Here is a 9,892-nt window from a genome sequence, read left to right on the forward strand (position 1 = left end):
AAAAAGAAAACTTCGGGGGGGGGGGGGGGAAGGGGAGAGAGAAGGGGTAAGATGGAAGACTTCCCATGGCAAAGGTTAGGGGCTAGGGGTGGAACTTCCAGTCCCAAGATGGCAATCGGGGGAAAGGCACCCATCAAAGGGCAGGGCTACCTTTACAGTCCTCAACAAGTCACCAAAAGTCATTCAGTGGCCTTCCAGCTGAAATAATTGCCCACCTCTGATTTAAGAGCTGTTCAAGTGCAAGACCAGAATGAAAACTTAGAACTTCAAAGTCATTCCATCATTCTGAATGCCTTTGCTATGATAAGTTCTTTTCCATGATATATTTATAAACTACTCTAGGGATCGCCATGAAACATTTATTTATTTACTTATTTTTAAGTAATCCTCCACTCACCCCTCTGGGGAACTGAAGAATCAGATACACTCCTGGATCTTGTAGCAGCTGGAGATTTTAAACTGTGAGATGCTGTCCCAGGTGACATGCTGTTGTTTGCATTGTGCTCATTAAAAACATTGGGTGACTGTGCCATATGCGTAAATGAAGCAGACTGGGAAGGCTGCTCCCAAGTTCTACAGTATGCTTTACGTGATGATTCAGGAGAAAGATGCTGGCTTACCCCTTCAATGGAATCTGGTGTTCCAGGACCAGATGCTACTGGAAAAGAACAGTGGCCATAATGCTGCATAACTTTATTTTGATTTTGGTTAATGACATGCAACACTGAACAGAAGCACAACGACTTATACATATTGGGAGATATTTGGTATTGTTCTTTCTTTGCAGCAGATTTCATGGTATCTATGCATTTTTAAAAAAAAATAAAAAACTGATCCGATTTTCACACTTCGATACATTTTTGATGTTTTATGACTTTAATACAGGAAAACAAGTTCCTAGATATTAAAAAGGTCTGCCAGGACAAGGTGCATGGGGCACTGGGGTATGTTTGCTTCTTTAAAGGAGCTAGCAGCCTGTGAGGCTGCTTGCCAGTGGGACAGGGAGCTAATGAAAGGTTTGCATGGACCAGAAGAGGGCTTGGGCTGGAGCTATACAAGTCCTGAGCCTGAGCCAGTCAGGCAGCCTGTCCCTGGCAGCCACAAGGTGAGGAGCTCCAAGCAGCAGGGCTCCAAAAGGGACTGAAGTTGATATCAACAACCCTGCAGGCCTGGGAGCAGAGACAAACCTCCTGGGTAGAGGAAGTCACGGTTTTACAGGCAAGTGGCCTTTGTTTTATTTTGAACCCACAGAGGGTCTGTGAACCTGGAAAAGAGGCTGCATGTGGGGCTAATAGTTTGGGAGCCTGGGCTGGGTAAGGGACCAGGAGGGTCTGAAGGTCCAAAGAGGCTGATTGCATAAAGAAACAACATCACAAAGAGAGAACACGTGCAAGGCTTGGGGCATGGTGTAGGGGAGGTACAGAGCCACACAAGGAGCCATTAACGTGACAGATGCCCAACAGACAGGCTGAGAGGGCCTGCTAGCTGGGGGGTGCAGGGCTGTGACTGTGGGGACCCAGGAGAGACCCAGTGGTGATTAATACAGGCTCAGGCTCATGCAGAGCCCACAGCCAGCCTCCTTTTTATAACCTTCAGTAAAAGCAAGGTGTGGTGGGTGAGTGATCAGAAGGGGGCTGCAGCTAGGCCTGAGCTAGACAGGGGCCACATGACCATCAGGAGGCATCATGGCTGCCCTGTGGCCAGGCTGGCTACACAAGGGATATAGTATCATTTAGCTTCTGCTGCTTTCTTTGTTCACCTATACCCAAGTGTGTGCAAAGAATAGGTTACACAATTATTGCTTTGATTCACTTTACAGAATGTATTTAGAAAAATAAGTGGATCTTACCTGGCATATTTATGGTTTGATCCCCTAGAAAAAGGCGCCTGGCTATACTTCTCCTGTACCAAGCTCTTGGGAAGGCTAGAATCTCACTGAGTCGTCGCATGTCATACTTAAAAGAAGCAGATCCTATATCACAGACCGCTGATAAAAAAAAAAAGTTTATCAAGAGATTTTGATAACTAAACCTAATTGTTTGAGAATTTACCCTTCAAAAGCTTTCAGCTATTTATACCTGATATGGACAAACATCATATCATATGGACAAAACAGCACTGTACTTAATACTAGAGCAAAGAATTGTGATTTATTTTATAGTTAAATGTATTTCTTCAAGATTATCTATCCTAAGTGTGTGGCTCCATTTTAAGCGTACATGTGTCTCAAACAGGTAAGACTGAAATATTTTAAATGAAATGTTCATTGGACCATGACCAGCCTGCATATTTCCTCAAGCCTGACATGAGTGGGTGGCATGATTGTCTAGGCCAGTGGTTTTCAACTTGTGGTCCAAGACCCCTGAGGGTCTGCTGATTATGTCTAAGGGGTCCGTGAAAGATGATTATGAGCAATCAAAAGTATGTGAATACCCACACTTACAATTCAAAAGGGGTCTAACACCTCCATTCAAAATGTTTTAGGGGTCCACACAAATGAACCATGAAGACCACTGGTTTAGACAATCACTGCCAGGTGACTAATGGAAGAGAGTCCAGAATATTTCAAATAGAGAATTCAGTCAAAGATTTTGGGGATAAAGCAACCTCAACGGATCAAGGCTGCTTTGAGCCACCAATTCTAAAACAAAGTAAGTCTCCCTTATGGAGAGTTTTCCATTTTGTGGAAAGACTTGAAGGTAATAGTCTGTCAGTGGCATCAGTTATCTTCCAGGTTGCTAGAGGTAATGACCTTAATGCCTAGATGAAGCATCTGTTCTTAATTCTGTGGAATTGTCTCAAAGGATTAACAGACATCTCAAGGAGCTCTGTTATCCAGAATTGTCCTAAGAAATACAGAGCTATCAGGGTCATTGTGGCTGTTTCCTGTCTGATTTGCATATCATTCTGGGAATCAATGGTACCAGTGGAAATGAGACTTGGATCCCAAGGTATAAAAAAAATGGTATTTTGAAAAGACCCAGACTTATGTCTCACTTGGAACAAAAAGTTGGACATTTTGCAGAGTCTCTTTTTGCAAGTAAACCTAAAACGGGTTGCCACAGGTGAAATGCTGGTGTAATGAGCAAACTCTTCAGAGAGTATTAATGCATTGTAATGAATTGTCTGTTTAAAAAGTCTGCTAGGTTGTTGCCGATTCCTAGATGATGAAGAGCTATTCTTGGAGTCTCCCCACGTTGTTCACACTATGTCTACAACACAATCACCTCCTGCCAAGACTATCATAGAAGGCACTTTCTTATTTGCCTACATGATACGTTGCAGATGTGTTGTCCATGAGAATATACATGGCAGAATTCTGTAAATCAGGTAAGAACAGTTTATTGAAGTTCTAGAATATGTATGAAAAGTCATGCCTTTTTGAGACCAATTCCCTTATATTTTGGAGGTGCTCTATGAGACAGAGGGCCATTTCTGTGTCTAAGGGAGAGAATCTAGGGATACAAAATCTCTAGTCCGCAAGGAGAATCCTCTTGAGCTCATCTGAGAAGAGAAGGTATGTTCTGAAGGACAAGAATGAGTATCTGTGAAAATCAGCACCTTAGAAAAATGACTTCAGAAATAGGCACTGGAGCTGAGGGAAGTGCTGGGGTATAGTTACTTCCTCCAGCATTATAAATGATCAGTATTATTAAGGATTCCATTTACATTCTGAAGTCAATGCTTGTACCTGTTGTCAATAGTATTTGGAAGTTACTAGTTTCTGGAGGGTGTTTTAGGTATAGAGACAACATGAACTGGTTCTGAGTTGGTTTAATTTACCTCCATTTGCATAAACTGGCTTAGAATTCTGTTCCCTGAACAATAATGGTTTGGAACTTATGGGACAAGAATGACTGGTGCTAGGAGCTGTACATTTCCCAGAGTTCTAATTTCTTTTGCTTTTGTGAAAAAGTGGTACCAAGTATCAGGTTGATACCAATGATAACTTTGAGGATGGATCTCTACCTGATGTTTCGGATTTTTTGCCTACCCTGACCTTGTGTTTTGTGTGCCAGATGGCAGGGGCATTGGCTGACTAAGGTGTGTTTTTACTGATTAAAAGCAAATAAAGAAAATTTGAAGAGCGTTAATCTTTAATTAGCTATGGAATTTGTTACTGGAGCAGACTCCACTAAAGGGGAGCAGGCTGATATTGCTCATTCTATCTCATTCCCATGAAAAATAATAGCCAGTCTGTCTCATGTCCTTGTTGTGGTGTACACAAAATTCAGTTGACACTGATATTCAAAGATGCCACTTTTACATGCGTGAAACATACCTAGAATGGAGCCCACAGACACATAGTTGAAGACAATTGATAACTTGCCAGCTATTGACAAATTACAGTTCATGCTGGTTTGGACTGTACTAAAATATACCCTAAAGTTAGTACATACATATTATGTAATATTAAGTTTAACAATGACATAACTTTTGTTGGTAATACTGGAGCTGTGAAAAATTGTTGGCATTAAAACTACAATTGAAAAATGTTTGAACTATCTGAACAAATTGATATTTCCAGCTCAAAACCTTATAAATATCATGATTTTTAGCTTGCCTTTGGTGAAATTGAACAACAATTCTCTTTATTCTCTGATTATGGGCCAGATTCAAATTCCTTCAAGCTGAATCCACATCCCCCCGCCCCCCCCAATCATGATCTGTAAAATCCATGCAGAGTGATGTCAAAGAACCATGTTAGAACAAACATTCCATTAGAAATTAAATGGGTCTCTAGCAGAAAGGAAAATGTAAACCTACAAACAGACATTTGTGATCACCAGAATGTAATAAGACTCCAATGTGTCTTGGGAACTCATTCACTAAAAGAAAAAAAATCTTATTGTATAGCACATCATTTGCTTTCAAATAACACCTATACAAAATTGATGAAGCAGCATGGAGCTTATCACTGGCACAACATTTACGTAGGTAGAACAACAAGATGGCCAATAAATACCAGATATATTTATTAACGTGGTATCCATTTTGCTTGTTGTTTTGCTTGCAGAGGGACTCTCAAAAAACGAAGCACCACCTGAACGTCTTATTCTGGACAAGCTTACTTTCACAAACTCAAGATTAATGCTCAATGAATCCTTCCGGCCAGTGACTGAAGTAGGTTCCTCATCTACATTACCTACAAAAAGGAGCAAAGCTCCAATGAACTTCTCAAATTGACATGTAAACGGAAAAATCTTTTAAAGGTGCAACTGAAGTAGGAAAAAAAATTTGCTTGGAGACTTAGAGTAATGACCAACATTTGGAAGATAAGGCAAATATTGGTCATTACTCCAAGTTACAATTAACACAGTTTTCAGTTTCTTAACAGAATACATTTAATAGCAATTTGTGTATAGTAACCATTCTTCAGGGCAACAATTAGCCCCTCCTCTTCTCTATACCAGTTCCTGGTATTATAAACACACACACACACACACACACACACACACACACGTGTGGTATGTTTACAAATGTTTTCAGTGGTTTCTATGGTGTAAGTATAAAGTTGATTTTACGAACACATGATCAAGATGATTTCTAGATCTTCTCAGGGCCAACCAAAACTCATAATCGTTGCTTTAGCTACTAGAATATAACAAAGTAATCAAATTTAAAAAAACAAAATGCCAATATTTATGTGCCTCTTTGAAATGTGTTAACACATTAAAACGCTCATTCCGGTGTTAAAAGTCCAACCCAAAATTCCTAGCAGAAAAAGACCCATTTTTTTTTTCATAAAACCATATGTATTTGCCATCTGCAGGTTCATGGACAGACAAATATATAAACCTGCAAAGTGCAGTGCATGCGTGCATGCGCGCGCGCACACACACACACACACACACACACAATTAAGCTTAACTTTTTGCAGCCTTTTCAAATCTTAAAAGTTTGTGAAAACTTAGCAAATTTTGCCACTGTTAATTAATTTTTAAAAATAAAATATTCTGTACCTAAAGCTCCCGATCCAGGAGTAAGACCAGTAACAGCAGATTTTTGCTTCCCTGCTCCATATGGATGAAATACATAGAGGGAGAAATCAGACATGCAGGCTGTGAAGCTCAGGCCTGATGAACTGCTGCTAGAACTAGTCAAATCAGATTGACTACTGCTATGTCGGGTTCTGCCAAGAGGGCTCCCTAGCCCAGGTGATGAACCTAGAGTAAATCCAAAGCATCACAAGTTGAAACAGTTTTGGTGCAAAAACATTGTCAATATGGCTAGGGACAGACATTCAATAAGCCTGAGCCTGAATTGATTCAATCTTTGCAGGTTAGTCTAACCTGGCTAGGCTGAACCAGTTTGTAACTGCACAAACATCCCAGAAATGCAGGCACATGCCTGCAGTGGCTCAGGCTAGAAGCCCTCCCTTCCCTTCCATATTGCTGAGCTGAGGGGAGGCATGGCCAGGCCCCAGCAGGACACGGATTAGGGAGGGGTTCCCCGCCCTTGTTGATAACAGAGCATTTATCAGCTCTGTTATCACCATTTATCACCCCATCAAAAAACAAAGTTTCTCTCCATTAGTTCAAGCTCTTCTTAAACAACTTAGCCCTAAGTGGACACAGTCCTGTCTGCCTTTGTCCTGTCTGCCACAGCACAGACCATAACCAACACGTGGTATACTAGCTAATGCTGAGAGGTGTCTGTGTAAGGCAGAGGGGAGGGGGAAATCCCTGCTTAGCAGGGAGTGGTGAGGGGTTGGGGGAGCAGGGGAAAGCCAGGCAGATGCCTGCAGTCTCTGCTGGAGCTCCAGCCAGGGAGCAGAGGGGAGGTGCCAGCTCTTCTGTGGAGCAGAGAACCTAGCCCAGGGAGCATGCCAGGATGCTGGTGGAGTCTGGTTTAACTTAAACAAGGAAGGGATCTGGAATAGACATTGCACAAACCAGTTTGACCCAAATCAGTTAAGTCTGATACTATATTCAACCAAGTTTATTTCAAACCAGTTTCAGCCATTTTCAGACTGGTTTATGTGCAATGAACATCCATTCTGTTACAGGTTTAAACCAGTTTCTGATCACTTAAACTGGTTTGTGTGTAATATCTGTCCCTAGCCTATGAAATGTCATGTTAACTCGCATACCATATGAACTCTTTCAGTTCTCAAAATTGGGGTGTGTATTACTGCTTACTACTGCCCTTGCATGGGTTTCAGACCTAGTCTAGTTGCTGTTTTGCCACACCAGGAAGCTCCTCTGCCTCACCAATGTCTCTAGAATGCCATACTTCCTGGATACTCTATGTTGTCTGGAAGACTTACTGTACAACAGTCAGTCATGTCTCTGGAAAAATCTTTTCTTCCTACATTCTGCCTTCCAAAACAAGGGGCACATTTTACCTGGGAGCATGCGATATGTGAGCAAGTATGGTAAATGCATACTTTACCTGGAATCCCAGTTTTATTAACTAAGCTCTTTGATCCACTTTGTGAAGTACATCCACCAACTGACACATTCTCTGTGGGATACATTGTGCCTAAGGTCTCCAATTCTCCTCGGTTTGAAGAAAACACAAGGTCTAAGGAAGGCAACTTCAGCATGCATTCTACTCTTGATACTGGTAAGCAGCTGAACTTGATCTGTGAAGGCTAAGCCACAAAAGAAAAGAGAAAGGATTCTAAAAACAAACACAAAACACTAAAAATATCATTATGAGCCCGAGTTCAAAGAATAACTATGGCCAATTTTAATAAAAAGCTTCTGCTTCACCATCTATAGAGTTTATGTTCAGTTCAGGGATTTTCTAAACCTTGTTACCAAGAAAAGACAGATGGCAGTCATGGAAGCCTGAAACTTGAGCAGCTTTGATATAATCACAAACTTCCCAGAATTAGGATGTGAAAGCCAGTTCACTTCAATTAATCCAGAGATTTGGATTAAGAGCAGCTTCCTACATGAAAGGTACAACAGCAGTACTACAGTGAAGCAAATTACATTAATAATTAGCTATAGCCAAGTATATCCCTTGATCTATGTCAAAGGTTTGGCCTTCCCAAAGGTATACTTGCCATCTTAATCCTAACTTATACGGAAGTCAAGGGTGGTCAGACATGTCTAAGTTTTCAATGTCCAACAGCCCACAACAACTTCTGGATCCAAATCTTATACTTTAAATGGCAAACACATGCCTTTTTGTGTTTATGCAAGAGACTAGGATTCTTGTGGAAGATACCATTTGTATTTATATGGCTCAATTTTTGAATGCACTCGAAGCTGGCTTTTGAAGAAACACTTTTTTGCAATAGAAAAGAAAAAACTTATTAGTTCATACACATGCTGGATGTAGAGGCTCATTAACTAATATTTTCTGAAGAATAAAATGAGAATAAGAATCTCTCTCTAGGGAAGACAAGGAGGTCAGTAAAGGGCTGTAAAATTGTAAGAGCTTGACAGCAGCACAACAGAGCAAATCTCACTGTCAATAAGGAAAGCAGTGATGAATTAAAATTATCAAGAGCCACTGGGGCTTCTCAAAATTCTTCATTTCTTTTGAATTCCAGTTGCTGGAGCCAATTATTTTTTACTTCTAGTTAAGTAAATTCCCACTCTTGTTAATCTAGCATCAGATCTCAGAATGGGTTTCTCTGAAGTATCAAGTTTAGAAGAAATTTTTAAATGCATGCGTTTTTAAAGAATGCCATTAGCATTGCATGACATAGTGTATATTCTATTACAATCTCACCTGAACTCGCACATAAACTACCACATCTACAGGAAATGATGAGTATGCCGATGTCGATGATGACACTAATGAGGTTGTGGATTCTTCCATGGGATCTTGCATATCAAACTGTCCTATATCTTCATCCTGAGAGCTAACAGCTTTAAAAAAAAGTAGAAAGAACTCATTAAAGTGGTATTTAAAAGGGACTACTTGTTTTAAATACCATCAATATAACTAATAAATACCATTAATAAATACCATTAATGCAAGGGAATACTTGTTTTAAATACCACTTTAAATACCATTATTTAAAACAAATACTTGTTTTAAATACCATTAAAGTGGTATTTAAAAGGGAATACTTATTTGATACCATTAGAATTTAAAAAGCCAACAAGTTACATGATGGAATGTATGAAAAAAGCAGTAAGCCCATGTTACCTGTGTAGTTCCTTTCTATTGGTGTAATAGGAATGGTTTCAAGAGCCTTCTCTAGGAAGTCCAGTAGGCAGGGGCTAATCACCATTTCCTCAGGCAACGACTGGAGTGCAACCCATGCATACAGTTTAGCAGTCTTTACTCCGCCACTTGCTTTCCCTTTGGCTGCAACATTTAGAACACATTTGTCTAGTGGAATTAAATTTTGCTGGATGCAAGTATAAGGTAGAGATATTTCAAAACAGTTAGACAAAATAACTTGCATCAGAAAAAAGCCACTAAGAAAATCAGCTAGAAAGAAAAAAGCACATGGGTTTTATTAAGAAGTGTGTGTGAATAAGATATAGAATACATTTCAGAAAACAATACTTTGTCTACTTATTCTTGGTTTCAATTCTTTTCTTACGCACCCAGCTCTGGACTTAATAGTCATTGAAGTCAGCAATACAAAACTTTTCCAAAAGACAAAAGAAAAGTTGCCACAATGTACATGATGCCTATAGTTTTCCATACAGTTAAAAAGGAAAATTAAAATGACTTGAAAATTTCGATGCAGTTTTGGGAGAAAAAAAAAAAATATTGCTTTCAATTGAGAAAAAACCCCAATCATTTAAAGGTTAAAAGCAAAACCTATATCACCCAAGTAATAAAATCATAATTTTGAAACAGGATATCCTATCAGCAGTTGATAATATCCAAGCTTGGAGGTACCTGAAGCATACATTTACACGAAATAAGAAGATAATTATGATGTCATAGGGATAACGGAGACCTGGTGGGA

At 39.9% G+C, this 9,892-nt stretch overlaps 1 protein-coding gene across 3 annotated transcripts in view; it reads right to left on the reverse strand.

Moving 5' to 3' along the window:
• KIAA1109 (KIAA1109 ortholog) overlaps positions 1-9,892 on the reverse strand; it is a 299,447-nt gene that overhangs the window by 28,836 nt on the left and 260,719 nt on the right. For 2 of the 3 annotated variants that reach the window (XM_019522064.1, XM_019522063.1), the window contains 7 exons: positions 9,115-9,276; positions 8,692-8,831; positions 7,396-7,597; positions 5,964-6,167; positions 4,967-5,146; positions 1,850-1,987; positions 398-658 (listed from right to left, as the gene is read on the reverse strand). In XM_019522064.1, the coding sequence (XP_019377609.1) occupies positions 398-658; positions 1,850-1,987; positions 4,967-5,146; positions 5,964-6,167; positions 7,396-7,597; positions 8,692-8,831; positions 9,115-9,276 (1,287 nt within the window). The remainder of the gene's footprint in view (positions 1-397; positions 659-1,849; positions 1,988-4,966; positions 5,147-5,963; positions 6,168-7,395; positions 7,598-8,691; positions 8,832-9,114; positions 9,277-9,892) is intronic. The other variant, XM_019522065.1, reaches the window with a different exon arrangement.

This window comes from Gavialis gangeticus, unplaced genomic scaffold, assembly GCF_001723915.1.
Source record: "Gavialis gangeticus isolate Ggan-Ray unplaced genomic scaffold, GavGan_comp1, whole genome shotgun sequence".
NCBI classification, from domain to species: domain Eukaryota; kingdom Metazoa; phylum Chordata; order Crocodylia; family Gavialidae; genus Gavialis; species Gavialis gangeticus.